Source organism: Pseudophryne corroboree, chromosome 3, assembly GCF_028390025.1.
Source record: "Pseudophryne corroboree isolate aPseCor3 chromosome 3, aPseCor3.hap2, whole genome shotgun sequence".
NCBI classification, from domain to species: domain Eukaryota; kingdom Metazoa; phylum Chordata; class Amphibia; order Anura; family Myobatrachidae; genus Pseudophryne; species Pseudophryne corroboree.
The window spans coordinates 381,860,954-381,880,451 of NC_086446.1; the positions used below are offsets into that span (position 1 = coordinate 381,860,954).

At 44.0% G+C, this 19,498-nt stretch overlaps 1 protein-coding gene across 1 annotated transcript; it reads right to left on the reverse strand.

Moving 5' to 3' along the window:
• Positions 1-136: 136 nt before the first annotated feature.
• Positions 137-19,498, reverse strand: LOC135055665 (cyclin-dependent kinase 5 activator 1-like). Its single transcript, XM_063960000.1, has 2 exons — positions 19,010-19,498; positions 137-6,539 (listed from the first exon to the last, which is right to left on the reverse strand). The coding sequence occupies exon 2, from the start codon at positions 6,429-6,431 to the stop codon at positions 5,556-5,558; it is 876 nt and encodes a 291-aa protein (XP_063816070.1). The 5' UTR covers positions 6,432-6,539; positions 19,010-19,498; the 3' UTR covers positions 137-5,555.

Here is a 19,498-nt window from a genome sequence, read left to right on the forward strand (position 1 = left end):
CATATATACTGTATATATCAGTTGGTGGGTGCATTTTAAAGTTATGTAATTTTGTTTTTCCTGTAAATTCCACTTGCTGGATTGGCTGCAGCATATGATGATCACTGTAACACCTCCCCCAAAAATAGCACACATGTGACACAGCGTGAGTCTTTATTTCATCCTCACAGTACAAAATTAAATAAAATACAGTTAGACACAAGCATTAGTGTCATTCACACAAACTACTCGACAACTTCATGTAAACCGGAAGATGCTACAAATACGATAACCTGACTCCCACACACATGTACTGTCATGTTCATGCCCAAATACCTGTACAGGAACATGCGTACCCTGTGTACATGTGTGGGCTACGAGGTGTCATGCACTCAGTCACACAAATACATATTTATATACATGTACATATATTACACAGGCATATTACAGGTAACATGCCAGGTCACACTGCCTGCCCACACATAGCATGTGTTTACTGGCAGACCCACTCATCACCATGTAGTAAATGTCAGCAGTATTTACAGATTTTTTTATTTTATTTTTATATACTGTATATTTACCAAAATGCATCAAGTGAAGCCACTGCCAAGACACAGTAGAGGCTGGATTATAACACTGAAAATGCAGGAGCACAGTGTGCAGTAGGTGACAGGAATACTTTGTGCCTCAAGTGTTTTCTCAAAACATGGCAGACTCCACTGTATGATAGAAGAAATACAAAAGCACCTAGAACAGTTTTGGAAAGGTTTTCTCCTATGGGTGTGTTATAAAGCGAGTCACACACACCCTATTAAATTATGATACATATAAATAGTTTCCTAAGCTAGGAACCAATTTAAGCTCTTGTTCTAAATTGAGCCAACTGGTGAGAACTGGAGAAAGGACTCTGGGTAATACCTGTAGAGGCAGCTTTGTAAAATGCCATACATGGAGTCACCTCATTAGCAGAGGCTGGTACGTATAGCCATATTAAGCTCCCAAATGTCCTAGCAGTATACAAGTATCAATGCTGCCACTTGTTAAGAGACTAGGGCAATGGTGTCAGCTATATGCATTTTAGTAACTGTAAATTGTATTTCAGGAGACCAGACATTAAAGCTGAGGCACGTTTGCTGATGCTAAAGTGTTTGGGGTGAGAATTTTGAAATAAGCTATTTGATTGTATAGTTTTGCAAGTAGATAACTAGAATTCGATAAAATGAGACCAAAGGTGAAAAACATATTTTCATATGTTGTAGAGGAGAGTGAAATGCATTGGTCTTTTATTCTATCAAATATTTTCTTTTTAACGGCTGTTCTGACATATAGTGCATGCTGACAGGTTTGTGTGAAACACCACACACCATCCCTTTATCACTCACTAAGTGCAGCCATTTCCTGTACCTGCACACAATAAAGGCAGCCATCTTGTGGACTGTGCTGATTAGCAATTTGTAAGTAGCCAATTAGTTCACCAGGAGCCAGTGTGGTCAATTTGTTCCTAGTGAATTTGATCAGCTTGCAGTCTCACAAACATTGTCCCAACCCACAAATTCTATTTCCCCGAATGTCAACATGTTTGACCATTAGCCTACAGTCTTACTGCTTTGCTTGCTGTGCGCATATAGCCGACAGCAAACAAACTACTGTAATTATCTTTCTTTTGAAGTCTCAGATTTCAAAATGGATAGTGTTAAATGCCTACGTAGTGTTTTTTTCCCATGAAAACAAGTGCTGCTACTCACCTATAGTTACAAGGTGAAACCAGATTTCTAGAAGCATCCACACTGTGGATAAGCATGTAGATGCTTATTTTATTCATTTCTAAAATCTATTTAATTGATGTCCGGAGTATCCCCAGAAACAAAGCACTAGCCCTGTATCACATTTTACTTATTTGGATGGATGCCCCACAAGTAATACTATTTTTAAAGTATTGCAGTGACTTCAAGTGTAATAGTACAGATTAAAACGTAGGTTTAAACAACAGCACCTTCCTGGCCCCAAACACAGCTTGGCATTAGTGCCTTTGACTAATAATGGCTGGATACCTGGATAATAAACGTCACCATCACATACCGAGATTGTTAACCAACTTTTTTTGCAAAATGTCAACATGAGCCGGCTAATGTTAACTTTTGTCACCGTTCAATAATGGTAAACAGCAGATGCACTTTTCATGTGCCTAATAACTTCATCCTGCAGCACTAATAACATATAACCCCAAGTTTGCACCTAGATCAGAAACCTACGTCCTAACTACAAAAAATAAAATAAAAATGAAATTAGAAGATCCCACAATTTTTCTCTAACACTGCACATGTAACATATAAATGGCAGATAGGGTAACTCCTTGCTTGCTTGCTACTCTGCAACGGTATCAAGACAAGAAGTTAGTGGCACATCTCATAATAATAATTACCAAAGCAGTCTATTTGACAACAGATACCCCTTTAACTACAGGAGGTCAAGGCAGGCATATGCTAGTCTAGTTATGACCTTCCACTCTTTCAATGCATGTGCAAATATGACTTGGCGTACAGGTTCTTAAGCAGAAATATGCTAGCACAGATCATGGTTTGGAATTTTGCATTAGATTAGATTCTGCAATTTTAGCATGATCCAAGTACTGTGTACTCTAAGGCAGTACTCTCAACTAGCTTCTGATATTTGCAATTCAACAAGAGCTGGTCTGTCTGACTTCACACCAAAATCTAGCCTTTACATAAATCTTGACTCCATTAATTAATTATATTAGTTCTGGTTTTGTCAGATGGTAAGAGAATAAAGTGTACCTGTTGCCTACGTGAGGAGGAGGCAGTCATTTTGTGAGCATGATTGCAGCCTCCGTATTCACTAAGAACCGATGTGTTCTGCTTCAATGATGTCAGTTGTCCCTAGTGACGTCATAAGCTACATATAAGTTCAGCAGACAGAATTGCTGCCGACACAGAGTACACTTTGAGCCAGAAAGTGAATCTGTGCCCTCTGCCATAACACTACTGTCAGCCTGAACCAGAGGTTCCCAAATGCTGCAACTACTGTCCTCGTTTTAAGGATATCCATGCTTGAGCACAGATGATTTAATCAGTACCTCAGTCAATTTGATTTAACCATCTGGACTCAAGCAAGAATATCCTTAAAACCTGGACTGTAAGGGGAGTTTGGGAATTTAGGAACTGAACTATTTCACAGTGATACAAATATATTCCTAACCTTTTTTTAAATATATATATATGTATATATTTTTAGAGTAAAATGACCCATACTTTTCATTACTTTGGGTTATATCACATTTATAGGGATATAAAGCACTTTATTTTTTATAGCTTGTCATAATGGGTGTTAGGATTATGTCACATTGGGCCTGATTAAGAGGTGCATGCAAATCCCATTAAGACTGCAATCCCATATACAGCAAATATGCGAAAATATGCTAATGGTGGATGCGTACTATAAAAAGTCACTCAGATCCGCAAATATCTGCTTTCCACCCACCTCTGAATCAGGCCAATTGAGAAGCACTCCATCCACCACAGCCAAACAACACTTGTCACCTACACAATGTGGACACAATCATAGTTGGACTGAACCATAATTCCTTAGAAGGCATTCCATCAATTAACTAGGAACCAGTGACATCAATGAGATGCCTAATGTGCAAATATTCCAGAGGCCCTAGTAGTTCTGCAAACTGATGGGCTGCATTTTATGGTTTCATAATGGGATATTCTCCATGTGCGGCAACGTCTCCACACAGTAAAATATAGTTATTTATGGGACTAAATCGATTTTATTGAAAATGCTGCTAGGTGGTTCACTATGTACACTACTCTCTACATAATGCCCCAGCGAGCTCACTAGTCCCTAATGAGTTGATAGCCACCTTTTTTTTTTTTTTTTTTTTTTTTAATTTATGTCCCAAATATTGGTTCAGTTCACAAAATGACTGCATCCAAATTCCTTGGGATTGGTCAGATGTTTGTAGTGTTGAATTTGAATGGACCGAATGGCTAGTGTCTAGTTATTTAGAGCATAGAAACAAATCTTATTTTTTACTATGCAAATACTTTGTTGTATATGCTGCAAGTAAAAGAATTTAGGCAAATAACGTAGCAGCCACAGGCTATCACCCGACACTGCTCTTTAAGAAAACGCCTGCTGGAAAAAGCCACCTATTACCACCAGCTCTCTCTTACATACATAATAATGGGGACATCTACAGTAGTTTTATCCTTTAGCAATATCTACTACTGCACTTATTAAAGGAATCTTACATTTATCTGTTCTTGCCCTCTGAGTATGAAGTAGGAAAGTGCTGTATGGCATGGGTCATAGAACTCTTTAGTAACACGTTTGTGTTGGTCAGTGTTGGCAAGATCATTTCCTTGCTTAACAGTAATTTCCACTTCTACCAACATGTGCCCAATATCTTTATTTTACAGTAAACCCTCTCTATAAAAGAAGTTAATGTCTTTAACTGACTGTGGGTTTTGTCCCTCGTGGTGTCTGCTTCCTGATTAAATACTGGGGGCTATTCAATTAGAGGCCCACAGCCAACATGCGACGAGCCCAGAGACATCACTTAGAGCAGATTTTTTTTGTTTGCAGCCCTGGAGGGTGAAAGCAGAAAGTTGCATTAAGTGTTGTTTGGGGCTAGTCACAGTTTGATTTCGGGCCACTAATTGAATAGCACCCGGCACTGTATCCAGGACAGTCAGCGTGGTACAACCTGCAGCTAACTGAATCTCTCCCATTGTTTTGTTAACTCACCATAATCTAGACCAAGGAGCTTTTAATTGATACATTTTCATTTATCTTTCCAAAACCACAGTGGGAGAGGGGAGAACTGGCCTTTACCAACGTTCAAAGTATTTTGATAGCGGTGAAGGCTTTTGGAATGGAAAGAGCAAAATCTGACCTGTTAACTTGTTGGGAAGAATTAACACATTTACATCCATGAGCCAAGTAGTTAACCGCTTGTTAGAAACTCATGTTAATCTTATGATGGCAGAGTCCGTAAACCAGTTAATCTGGAGTTTTATGCCAGTGATGGGTTAATGAGATTTCACATTTATGATCAGGTTAATTAAGGTAAAATCTGGATATTTAGCAAGATGGCTGTAAACGAGAACAGGAGGCAAATCTGGTGGATTATCAAGGCAAGAACAATTTTTTTCTGAGACAGTATCAGCCTTTATATCCCACCAGACCTCTAAGCATCAGATCTAAACACACTTTTCTTTCAGAGTTCTGCAGAGTTTTGTTACAGTGGGAGAATTGCAAAACATTGCATTGTTTAAGCCTATGTTTGAGGCCTGTCAAGCGCTATAGTATGACAATCCATTTTCAAGTAAAGCCCTGACGAACACTGTATTGGAAATCCAAACCGCATGTTCAGTTCTTATATTCTGCTGGGGGACACCATTTGCTTGCCAAATTCCAGTACAGAAATGCCATGTGCCATCTTTTCATCCAAAAACCAATACAATTAACCTTTTTTTTTTCTTAGTGGACACTAACTATGTAGTCTCATCTTCACCGTTCATTGACGCATGCCTAACAGACCATGCAGTTTACCGATCCAACCCTATCATAAGCCGTTTTTTGTCCTCCTGTGCACCCTCAGCTTTAAGATCAGCAAAGATTTGTGTGAAATATTTGGGGTCAGCGTTGATGCGCAGCATCTTTGGGCTCATTAATGCAATAACTGAGAGGCAACGGTCCCAAAAGTCCTCTTTTGAGCTCTCTACAAGAAAGGGTTTAAGTGGATAAGAGATCTCATTGCCCATGTAGGAGTATGACAAGTATACACAGGTTAACAAGGATGCCTGTAGTTCCTGTTCACTGGCCAGTTCTGAAGAGATGACATCTCGGCAGAGCATGTACAGAAAGACCACATTGGCCGGGGTGATGAATCCTTGGTCCTGCCACCCTTGAAGAAGGAGAGACCTGTCTACACTTCTAAGCCATAAAACAGGGTCTGTGGGTGAAAGATGCTTCAACTTGTAGCACCTTCGGCAGAGGAACTCGCCTAAACATTTCAGCAGCTCGCTGGTGGATGCCTGCACCACCACACGTTTTGGAGAAGAGCGAACTTGCTGCTCTTGAGCTGACTTACTGACAGTAGATACAGGGTCCTTAATAAGAGTATCTTGTGAGTCCTGTGTAAAGCTTGATAAATTAGCACAGGATAGAGACTTTTTCAGGTTCTCACTGTTCAGTTGGGTAACATTGTTCTGGTAACCACCGTTGGTTTGACTCTTTTTGGGTTGTCTCTTTTTAGAAGATACAGCTACAAGTCGCTTCCAGGGCAAGATGAACGAATGTCTCTTCAGAGATTTTCCATTCTTGCTGTTCTGGACAGCAGTGTAATGGGCCACACTTGATGAGCTTCCTTCGAACAGACCCGCCTTGCGGTAGCTTGGCGATAAAGAGAGGACAGTCCCCATGATTAGGTAGAATCTGGTGTTGGAACTTTACCTTTAAGGGAGAGCCTCTCAATAGGAAAATCAAATTTCGGACATTATTTCAAGTCTTTTCTGCTGAAATTTCTGAGTCTGTAGAAGGAAATAAAAAGTATATGCTTATTTCTAACTAATCAAACATGATCTCGATAACCAAAAATCATCACTTAATGTGAAAAGGTTATACGCACACATTATAAAAAGAACAATATGAAAGTGGTAATACTGTACCCTATCTGAGAATGCAGATCCCATGGTTGATATCACTGTAAAAATTCCATACACTGTCAACCCAACTGTCTATGAGAAGGTAAACATTTTGCAACAAAACTACATTAATATAGTACAGTGGTTCCCAAAGTTTTTTTGAATCACGGCGCCCTAGAGTATCAGAATTTTATTCACGGCACCCCTAGGCCAAAAGTTTCTTATTGAGAAATTTAGAAAGAAATATTAAATTAAAGTAAATTCTGTTTATATGTTATCCTTGGGCGGTATTAATTTCTTTTCACCCCCTTCCATACCCGTCCTGCTGATGGGCGTGGTATAATCATTTCAGCTCGCTACCCCCGGGGTAGCAAGGGCGCCCAATCCTTTACGTAGCTAAACCTGATTACTATGGGCGTGCTAACGGGGATCACTTTAGAAAGGAGATTGGGCATGATATAGCATTTGAATATCATCCTTTAAGTTCAATTGTGTGGTGAGGGACAAGATTCGCTTCTGTTTGTTTACATATTTCATGATTGGCAGCCACCAGCACTGGTTTTGCCTATTACATGGCCCATAAATAATCTGTATTGGTCCTGGACCACCAATCCAAGGCCCACCTGCAAGTGCCCAGAGGCACCCCAGGGTGTTTAGGCACACAGTTTGAGAACCACTGATATAGCAAGATAGTCTAAAAAATATTTTCATACCTTATAAACTAATCTGAATGTTTTAATACAATATATACCAGGTTCTTCGATTTTAGCACAAAATAAAATGTTTCTGTCGCATTAACTCACTTCTGTACTACGGGGCTGATTCAGAACTGTACGCTGAAGTGCGGAAATTCCTATGCATGCGATTTCTCACAAAACTACAACTCCTGCTGAATTAGGCCTTAAGCCTATTAATTTCTGAAAAATGTCCTAAGGGCTGCAGAGGATAAGGAAATGGCTTACCTCTGAATAGCATATATTATACCATCTTAGGGTCTGATTCAGGTTTGTCAGCAAAGCAAAAAAAAAAGCACACAACTGGGCAAAACCATGCTGCGCTGCAGGTGAGGCAGATGTAACGTGCAGAGAGAGTTAAGGGCCCTACACACTGGCCGATTTTTTGAAAGATATGAACGATCTCGTTCATAAATGAACGAGAACTCGTTCATATCTTTCAGTGTGGAGACTCCTGCGATGAACGATGCGCGGCCCCGCGCTCGTTCATCGCTGGTCTCCCGTCGGCTGTGCATGCAGGCCAATATGGACGATCTCGTCCATATTTGCCTGCACTTCAATGCAGCCGCGTGACGGGGGGAGTGAAGAAACTTCACTCCCCCCGTCACTGCCCCCCCGCCGCCGGGTCGCTCGTCGGCCGTATCCGCCGTCGGGCAGCTCAGCGGCGGGTCGGCCAGTGAGTAGGGCCCTTTAGACTTGGGTGGGGTATGTTCAAACTGAAATCTAAATTACAGTGTCAAAATAAAGCTAACATTTGTTGCAAAAGCAGACAGTATTTACCCTTCACAGAAACCATATAACACACCCACATCTAAATCTCCCTGCACATTATATCTGCCCCACCTGCAGTGCAAAATTATTTTGCCCAATTGTGTGCTTTGCTTACAAACCTGAATCAGGCCTTTAATTTATCAGCAAATAAAATGTAACTGAGGAAAGTATTGGAGAATTTTGCAAAATTTTCTGCATAAAATAGAAAAAGATGGTAGATAGCTACAGGGCTCAATTCAGCACATGCTGTGTGCCAACAGGATCCAACAGTACAAAAACTAAATCATACTTGCCTACTTAAAAAATGCATTTCAGGGAGATTGTGAAAGTGACACCTATCAGCGCGGACGTGTACTGCTACATCTGAGAGAGGTGTCCTAAAAATTACTTACATCCAAATATAAATGAGCCCCAAAGTTAATAAGATCTACTTGTTGAAGAAAATTCACTGATATTTTGCAGGATTTGTTTGTGTATTGTGTTTTACAAGAGGTTCCATATACTGTAAGTGGCCACGGGAAACCTTATTTAAAACGCATTAAGCCATAGGAATCATTGTGCCATATAACCAATGCAGGAAAATGGCACTGATGAGCCTATTTTAATGTATATATCTCTGATTTCTTTTTTCCCCCTCAAGAATGTAACAGCTGCATAATGGGGTTAAGGTGCAATCAGGGAGATTGATGGACTATGTATTCAGGGAGTGTGGGAGATTGCTACTATTTCAGGGAGTCTCCTGCACTATGAGGGAGAGTAGATAAATGCAAACCTGTACAAACCACGCCAGGTGCTTCACATGCATTGTGAGCTTCAGAGCAGCTTTCCATTCTGTGTGTAGCCCTGAGACATAAAACAATTATCCTGTATGTGTAAGTTTACATGAGAATCTCCCCCTTATTTATTATTATTTATTGTCTGTGTCTAGCAGTCTGCAACCGTGTGTGTGTCCATGTGTGTGTCAATCAATGACACCTAAAGATCTATCTTGGGAGTGAAAACAACAATGATTCAGTTGCAGACTGCTATTGTCAGCATTGTCCCATATAGTTTTGTAATCCTGCTACTCTGACTTGGGCGCAGCTGATGGTTTCAGATTTATAGCTGCCAGAGGTTGGAAGGAAACTGACAATTCACTTCTGCATAAATAGTATTTCTCATCACCTTCTAATAATACAAATATGTGATTGCACTGATCTTACTACAGACTGGGAGATGAGTAATTCAGTGGTAGTCATTTTTTTGGAGTGTTTGTGCAGTGGACCTAGGAGTGAATAGAGGTGTCACTTGTGATAGATGAGGGAGGTACATCAGAGACAGCCACAACAGCAGGAAGGTTTGGGCTGAATAAAGCAAGGCACCACTTCATTGAAATGCATTCTCCTGCTCAAATTCAGTCATGTGCGTGGGTTAGGAGGAGATAGAACATTTACACTCTTCATTGTCCCCATTCCAGTGGCATATCTATAATGGGTGCAGTGGGCCCCTGCGCCCACACCGAACACACTGCACCCATTTCTTCTATATACTTACCTTTCTGGTGTCCGGGTGTGGGTCCCCTCCTCTCCCGAGTCCCGTAGCCGGCAGCAGCGCTGTTAGCGCTCTGTCTGAGTACTAGAGACTCGGGCACAGTGCCAGAATCTACAGCGCATGCGCAGGTCTCCGAAAAACTGGACGCCGCACATTTTGTCGGAGACTTGCGCATATGCTGTAGACTCTGGCACTGTGTCAGTCTCTAGCGCTCACACAGAGCGCTAACAGCGCTGCTACAGGACGGGAGAGGAGGGGGCCCACACCCGGAGACTGCACACGGGTCCCCTCCTCTCTAGATATGCCCCTGCCCCATTCATTCTGTTATTCCATCTCTGGAATAAGTGTTTTAAGTAGAATTAAGATAAATGAAAATACTAAATAATACTTACGTGCTCTCCAGCAATAGCCATGAACATGATGACTCTATGTAACAGTCAAGCACAAGACACTCATTATCTTGCTATGGTTTGGATGACTAAAACCGAGAGAATTGGCATCGATGGTTTTCATCTGTGAGTTCAGCTGTTACATGAACAGTATCTAGATGATAGACCTACACTGTCTAGGTAGACAGCCCATATGGTCGACATGCATTAGGTTGACGGGTACAAAAGGTCGACAAATTAAAGGTTGACAGGTTAAAAATGTCGATATGACAGTGTCGACAAATGTTTTCCCAACTTTTGCTTTATTTACTATCCACATGGTTTATGAATGTGCATAGTAACCTGTGGCAGACGCAGCAGTAGTGGAACAAGCCACCTTGCCCAAAGCATGGCCAGCGTCTAAGTTTGTACTGATAGTGGTCACAGAACATGAATTATAAAAGACTGGCAGAAAAAAACAAAAAAAGTGTTGACCATTGTCACGTTGATCTTTTTTAACCCGTCGACCTTTTTTACCTTCCGACTTATTAACTATTTTCCTAGACATTGTAGATCTATTATGCCACACCCACACAAATAGCAAATTAGCAGGGAGAGGGCTGTGACAACCCCTGTCTCAAGAAGACTGCCTACACTGGAGAGATGACCTCTTGTACTGGAGAGCTGCAGCACCAAAGATAACATTTTGTATTTTATCATATCAAAATGTTGGTTTTTTTCTCTGACGTCCTAGTGGATGCTGGGAACTCCGTAAGGACCATGGGGAATAGACGGGCTCCGCAGGAGACTGGGCACTCTAAAATAAAGATTAGGTACTATCTGGTGTGCACTGGCTCCTCCCTCTATGCCCCTCCTCCAGACCTCAGTTAGAATCTGTGCCCGGCCAGAGCTGGGTGCTCCTAGTGGGCTCTCCTGAGCTTGCTAGAAAGAAAGTATTTGTTAGGTTTTTTATTTTCAGTGAGATCTGCTGGCAACAGACTCACTGCTACATGGGACTGAGGGGAGAGAAGCAAACCTACCTGTCTACAGCTAGGTTGTGCTTCTTAGGCTACTGGACACCATTAGCTCCAGAGGGTTCGAACACAGGGCCTGACCTCGATCGTCCGTTCCCGGAGCCGCGCCGCCGTCCCCCTTGCAGAGCCAGAAGACAGAAGAGAAGCGATGAAATCGGCGGCAGAAGACTCCTGTCTTCATTAAGGTAGCGCACAGCACCGCAGCTGTGCGCCATTGCTCCCACAGCACACCACACACTCCGGTCACTGTAGGGTGCAGGGTGCAGGGCGCTGGGGGGGGGGGGGGGCGACCTTTGGCATAAAAATACACATAATACAGTCTGTGACTGTATATGTGTAAAACCCCCGCCATTTTTAGTCAGAAACAGGACAGAAGCCCGCCGCTGAGGGGGCGGGGCCTTCTTCCTCAGCACACCAGCGCCATTTTCTCTTCACAGCTGCGCTGGAAGCTCCCCAGGCTCTCCCCTGCAGTATCCTGGTACACAAAGGGTGAAAAGAGAGGGGGGAGGGCACATAAATTTAGGCGCAAAAATTGTATATACAGCAGCTACTGGGTAAACACTGAGTTGTAGTGTAATCCCTGGGTTATATAGCGCTGGGGTGTGTGCTGGCTTACTCTCTCTCTGTCTCTCCAAAGGGCCTTGTGGGGGAACTGTCCTCAAATAGAGCATCCCGTGTGTGTGGTGTGTCGGTACGTGTGTGTCGACATGTCTGAGGTAAAAGGCTCCTCTAAGGAGGTGATAGAGCGGATATGTGTGTGAGAGGGTGTCTCCGTCGACAACGCCGACACCTGTTTGGATATGTGTAAGTGCTAAGGTGAATTTATTGCACAAATGGTTAGGGAACAGACAGGAAATCTACCCATGTCTGTCCCTATGTCACAGAGACCTTCAGAGTCTCACAATGCTCACTATCCAAAATAACAAACACTGGTATCGACACAGAGTTTAACTCCACTGTCGACTACGATAATGCAAAGTTACAGACAAGAGGGCTAGAAGGTATTCAATATATGATTATTGAAATAAAAGATGATTTGCATATCACTGATGACTCATCTGTCCCTGACACGAGAGTACACATGTTTAAGGGGAAGAATGCTGAGGTAAATTTCCCTCCTCTCATGAGGAAAAAGAGCGGGAATCTCCAGACAAGAGACGGCAGCTTCCCACAAGAGAATTCTCAGGCTGTATCCTTTCCCCACTAGGGCCAGGATGTGTTGAGAATCTTCCCCTAGGGTGTCCTGTTTGCACAGACGGTAGCACTTGCTATTCTCAGGGATCCTGCAGATAGCGTGCACCCAGACCGGCAATTGTGTCGGCATGGGTTTATAGCGCTGTGGCAGCGTGGACAGGTACCTTATCAGCAGAGATTGAGACCCTAGTAAATATATTAAAGATGCTGTCTTAAGTGATAGATATATAGTTATAAAGCATGCCCAAAGAGACATGAGTATACTGGGTCCTAGAGTCAAAGCTATGTCGATCTCTGCTTGACGTGTCCTGTAGAATATGCATTGGACAGATGATGCCGACTTAAGAGGCATATGGAAGGCTGAGGATGGTGTGGAGAAGGGTTCTCGGGCCTGGTCTCCACAGCTATAGCTGGTAATTCTGCTAGTTTGCCTTATATTCCTGCACAGCCTAAGAAAGCACAACATTATTAAATGCAGCCTTTCGAATAAAGAAACAAGAAAGTCTGAGGTGCGTCCTTTCTTGTCAGAGCTGGGATCAACACAGCTAGTTCCCAGGAACAGAAGTCCTCCCCGGCCCCTACAAAAATCCACCTATGCCGCTGGGGCTCCACAGGCAGAGCTAGGCCCGGTGGGGACACGCCTTCGTAAGTTCAGCCACAAGTGGGTTCACTCCCTGTTAGGTCCCTGGGCAATAGATATTGTGTCTCAGGGATACAAGCTGGACTGTGAGAAGATGCCCCCTCACCGACGGCCCTGCAGGCTTCCCCCCCAAGAAAGGGAGCCAGTGTTAACTGCAATTCACAAATTGTATCTTTAACAGGTGGTGGTCAAGGGTCCCCTCCTTCAACAAGAGGGTGTTATTATTCGACCATGTTGTAATCCCGAAACCAGACGGTTCGGTCAGACCCATATTGAATTAAAAATCCCTGAACATATACCTGAGAAGGTTCAAGTTCAAGATGGAATCGCTAAGAGCGGTCAGGGCAAGCCTAAAAAGAGGGAGTCTTTATCGTGAATCGGGTCATAAGGGATGCATACCTTCATGTCCCCATTTATCCACCTCATTAGGCGTACCTCAGAATTGCGGTACGGGATTGTCATAACCAAGGTAATGGCGGATATGATTGTGCTCCTGCGGAAGCAAGGTGTCACTATTATCACGTACTTGGACGATCTCCTCATACAAGTGAGATCAAGAGAGTAGTTGCTGAACAGCGTATCACTTTCTCTGGAAGTGTAACGGCAACACGGCTGGATTCTATATATTCCACAGTCGCAGTTGGTTCCTACAGCTCATCTGCCTCTCCTAGGCACGATCCTAGACACAGACCAGAAAAGGGTTTATCTCCCGATAGAGAGAGCTCAGGAGCTCATGACACTGGTCAGAAATCTATTAAAACCAAAACAGGTGTCAGTGCATCACTGCACTCGAGTCCTGGGAAGGATGGTGGCATCATACGAGGCCATCCCCTTAGGCAGGTTCCATGCGAGGACCTTCCAATGGGACTTACTGGACAAGTGGTCCGGATCACCTCTTCAGATGCATCGGTTAATCACCCTATCCCCCAGGGCCAGGGTGTCTCTCCTGTGGTGGCTGCAGGGTGCTCACCTTCTCGAGGGCCGCAGATTCGGCATTCAGGACTGGATCCTGGTGACCACGGATGCAAGCCTCCGAGGGTGGGGGGCAGTTACACAGGGAAGAAATTTCCAAGGTCTGTGGTCAAGTCAACAGACTTGCCTCCACATCAATATCCTGGAACTAAGGGCCATATACACTGCTTCGCGACCAACCGGTTCTGATCCAGTCAGACCGCAGGGGTTCATGTAAACCGCCAAGGCGGCACAAGGAGCAGGGTGGCGAGGGTAGAAGCCACCAGAATTCTTCGCTGGGCGGAGAATCAAGTAAGCGCACTGTCAGCAGTGTTCATTCCGGGAGTGGACAACTGGGAAGCAGACTTCCTCAGCAGGCACGACCTCCACCCGGGAAAGTGGGGACTTCATCAGGAAGTCTTCACGCAGTTTGCAAATTGATGGGAACTGCCTCAGGTGGACTAGATGGCGTCCCACCTCAATAAAAAGCTAAAAAAGGTTTTACGCCGGGTCAAGGGACCCTCAGGTGACAGCTGTGGTCGCACTAGTAACACCGTGGGTGTTCCAGTCGGTCTATGTATTCCCTCCTCTTCCTCTCATACCCAAGGGCTGAGAATTGTAATAAAAGGAGGAGTGAGAACAATATTCTTTGCTCCGAATTGGCCAAGAAGGACTCGGTACCCGGAGCTGCAAGAAATGCTCTCAGAGGACTCAGGGCTTCTGCCTCTCAGACAGGACATGTTGCAACAGGGGCCCTGTCTGTTCCAAGACTTACCGCGGCTGCATTTGACGGCATGGCGGTTGAACGCCGGATCATAGCGGAAAAGGGCATTCCGGATGCAGCTATTCCTACGCTGATAAAGGCTAGGAAAGACGTGACAGCAAGACTTTTTCACTGTATATAGCGAAAATAGGTTGCTTGGTGTGAGGCCGGGAAGGCCCTACAGAGGAATTCCAGCGGGGTCGATTCCTGCACTTCCTACAGTCAGGAGTGACTATGGGCCTAAAATTAGGATCCATAAAGGTCAAGATTTCGGCCCTATCCATTTTCTCTCAAAAAGAACTGGCTTCACTGCCTGAAGTTCAGACGTTGTTCCGGGGGTGCTGCATATTCAGCCTCCTTTTGGGCCACCGGTGGCACCTTGGGATCTTAACGTTGTGTTGGATTTCCTGAAATCCCACTGGTTTGAGCCACTTAAGACCGTGGAGCTAAAATATCTCACGTGGAAAGTGGGCATGCTATTGGCCTTAGCTTCGGCTAGGCGTGTGTCAGAATTGGCGGTTTTGTCATGTAAAAGCCCTTATCTGATCTTCCATATGGACAGGGCAGAATTGAGGACTCGTCCCCAATTTCTCCATAGGGTGGTATCATCGTTTCATTTGAACCAGCCTATTGTGGTGCCTGCGGCTACTAGGGACTTGGAGGATTCCAAGTTGCTGGACGTAGTCCGGGCTTTGAAAATTTATGTTTCCAGAACGGCGGGAGTCAGAAAGTCTGACTCGCTGTTTATTCTGTATGCAGCCAACAAGGTTGGCGCTCCTGCTTCGAAGCAGACTATTGCTCACTGGATCTATAGCACGATTCAGCTGGTTCACTCTGCGGCTGGATTGCCGCATCCAAAATGGTGAAAGCCCATTCCACAAGGAAGGTGGGCTCTTCTTGGGCGGCTGCCCGAGGGGTCTCGGCTTTACAGCTTTGCCGAGCTGCTACTTGGTCGGGGTCAAACAAGTTTGCTAAGTTCTACAAGTTTGATACCCTGGCTGAGGAGGACCTTGAGTTTGCTCATGCGGTGCTCCAGAGTCATCCGCACTCTCCCGCCCGTTTGGGAGCTTTGGTATAATTCCCATGGTCCTTACGGAGTTCCCAGCATCCACTAGGACGTTAGAGAAAATAAGAATTTACTCACCGGTAATTCTATTTCTCGTAGTCCGTAGTGGATGCTGGGCGCCCGTCCCAAGTGCGGACTCTCTGCAATACATGTATATAGTTATTGCTTAACTAAAGGGTTATTGTTATGAGCCATCCGTTAAATGAGGCTCAGTTGTTGTTCATACTGTTAACTGGGTATGGTTATCACAAGTTGTACAGTGTGATTGGTGTGGCTGGTATGAGTCTTACCCTCGATTCCAAATCCTTTCCTTGTTGTGTCAGCTCTTCCGGGCACAGTTTCCCTAACTGAGGTCTGGAGGAGGGGCATAGAGGGAGGAGCCAGTGCACATCAGATAGTACCTAATCTTTCTTTTAGAGTGCCCAGTCTCCTGCGGAGCCCGTCTATTCCCCACGGTCCTTACGGAGTTCCCAGCATCCACTACGGACTACGAGAAATAGAATTACCGGTGAGTAAATTCTTATTTTTAGTCAATTTGTAAGCTAGCTCTGTAGATCAAGAGGGTTCAGGAGGCCAATTATCGTCTTTCCCCGATAGCTGCCAACTCTGAAATCAGTCAATCTTCATTGATCCAGGTATCTGGACTATAGGTCGACCATAAAAAAAAAAAAAAGGTAAACCACTAATAGTCAACATGTATTAGGTCGAAATGGGCAAAAGGTTGACATGGTTAATAGGTCGATATGTAAAAGGTTGACAGTGCATATGGTCGACATGTACAAAAGGTCGACACACATAAGATCAAGCTAGCTTTTAGTTTTTTTTTTATTAGCATTTTAATCAACTTTGTTATACTTTACCATACAAGTGAACTGCGGGAAATAGAAACTTGGGCCTTGCCTGAAGCATGGTGAGCGAAAGCGGTACATTAATTGGCGTTCCACATGCTTTGCAGGCAAAAATTACACCAAAAGACCAACAAAAACTTTAAAATGTTGTGTCAACCTTTTTGTGTGTCGACATTTTGCCAAGTAAACTTTTTCATGTGTCGACATTTTGATCATGTTGACCTTTACTACTGTCTCCTTTTTTCATGTCGACCAAATGACTGTAGACCTCTTGCTCGTACAGTAGATCTAAAGAGCCAAACCCAGTGACCTAAGTGGCCTTATTCTGAAGGAAAAACAAGGGCCTATGTGAAGTAGCTGGTTTTTGCTGTTGTTTTTATCACTTCTTTTACCTCTATTGTATGGCTCTCTTCTGTATAAAATAAATAAATGGGACAATTAACATTAATGCATAGATAATATAGCCATGGTGGAAGGGCTGAGGCACAGATGGAAGTATGCCTGTTAGCGTAGATGCATATCTTGCATGAATTTGCATTGTGCATGGTCAGAAAACAAGTGCAGACTATGGCTATTGCATGCATTGATCCTCCATTGACCAGAGGCGGAAGTGGAGTGGGTAAGATAAATGCCAGACCTGCAGATATATTAGCAAACATGACTGTTCTGATGGGATGTTTTGCACCTGTCTTTGGGGGGCGCAGTCCGCACTGATGACGACTTGCCCGTATATGCAGTGGCACGCACAGTGCGGGTATATGTTATATGCAGAAATACACTTCCTTTCACTAATTTATTTCCATTTTACTTCCAATTCAGCTGTTGCTGTCCTACCTTAAGGTTTTGTGGCCTTTCTATAAATCTGGGTTAGCGACATGGAATCTGGTTTTTAGATGTTACTTTACAATTATACCCCTTTCGCAACGCACAAATAACCCGGTATCGACCCGGCATATTACCGGGTCGACACGGGTCAGCGTGTGGCGTGAAAGCACCATGCCGGAAATCCCGGGCCGCCTGATCCGGCAATTCAACCCGGGAATAAAGCAGTTATACCCGGGTTGAATACCAGGACAATGGCAGGGTAAACGGGCTCCCGGGTCGATGTGACCCGTTTACTACAACAGGGAGAGGCGGCGCGGAGATGATCTCATCTCTCAGCGCCGGCTCCGCCCCCCACTGTTATGGCAACCCACATGGCATATTGCCGGGTCGGGGAAGCCAGAAGTAGTGTGGTAGGAGAGAGCCAGGCAGCGTCTGAGCCTCCTGAGGGTGCTCAACGCTGCCCGGCATAAAAAAAACCCCAATGGGGTAGGTAAATCCCGCAATCCCCAGGATTGGCGCTTCCAATCCAGGCCATTTTTGATTGGCCTCCCTCATGACAATGTGTATTGGAAAGAGAGGTGAAAGAGGCATCTGAGAGACCACCGTCAGTGTGATGTTGTATAAGGGACACTATATGCAGGGCTGCATGTCACAGAACTGTACTGCAAGCTTCCATACCAGCTCACAGCCACATCTGTGAGCTGTTGTTATGTTAGAGGGAGATATACATGTGTGTGGGGGTGGGGTGTTCCTGGGTAGGAGAGAAAGGATATTGATCTGATATGAATGCGGAGAGAACACTGGTGTGTTTATGAGAAAAGGAAATGTAATAATGAGCACATCGAGTGAGCATGTCGTGGAAATAGTTGATGAATTTACATTTTGATGTAAAGAATATGCATTATATTATAAAGCGATTATATATATATATATATATATATTTATTAGCTATAGATATATTATATATACAGAAATTCTTACTGTGGTTTAGAATAGCCTTACAATAATCTTTTCATTCCAACCCATACTTTTCTTTAAAAGCATCCTTACACGTAAACACATACATCTTCTACATCTGACAAGATGACAGCATAAAGATTGTCCTGCGTGAAGAGGTTGTCAGATCACAAAGGGTGTCCGCATTCAGAATCACCCACCTCGTTTTCCAGCAGGACAGATCTGCGGACTGTATATTACTGAATGGTCCCAGTCTCTATAATTGTCATTTTAGCCCAGCTCTCCTGGATCTGTGCTCCATAAAAAGCAAAGGGGGTCCCCTCTGTTAATGTAGATCATCTAATAGGAATGAATACACTTTGTCACACACATCTCTTCATAGACGATACATGGCGATGAATGCCTGCCACTGTCCAGCAGATAAGCTAGTTATATAATTATCAGCAGCCGAAGTATCGAGGATTCCTATTGTTCTTCCCATCCAATAACATGGATTCTATGGTCATTTAAAGTGAATTATCTTACAGACATGTAGAGGGAGGAGACAGTGAGAGACGGGTAAAGCACCCCAGGGAATCACATGAGCTTTCTGGAGATATGTGTTCATGTAAATGGTTTGCTAGCCCCCTAGTTCAATAATAATAATGTGAACCCCCAAGATTTCCTAGCACCTACCTCTTAGACGTCCCTGGTTCTGTCCAAGGTCCTGTTTTTGAGGCCGGCAAGCAAAATGTCTGCAGGATTATTTAAGTAACATCAGGCTGCAGCGAGCTCTGCAATCAGCTGGACAGGTTCTGCTTGCAGCACGTTGTAATTGCAGCTGGCTCTAATCGGAAGGGTTCTGCTTACAACAGGCTTTGCATTTCTTAAATCCCAAACTCGCAGTTTGGAATAAATGGTTCCGGCAGAATCCTGAAGCTTGTGATGTTCCCCAGCTGAGCTTAGAGTCTTCATGCTCTAAATACGCACTGGATCGCCTGACCTAAGCAGATCAGCTAGGTCCGGTTTGATTTTTGACCATTCATATGTGAATAAATCCATGTAGACCCACGTTGCAGCAGCTGTACTTGTGTAGAGTGAATGGGAATAATGTGGAAGACGATCTTCCTCAGTCTGTATTAAACAGTGTGTGCTGTGAGCATCTGTGCCTGAGTGACAGATTCA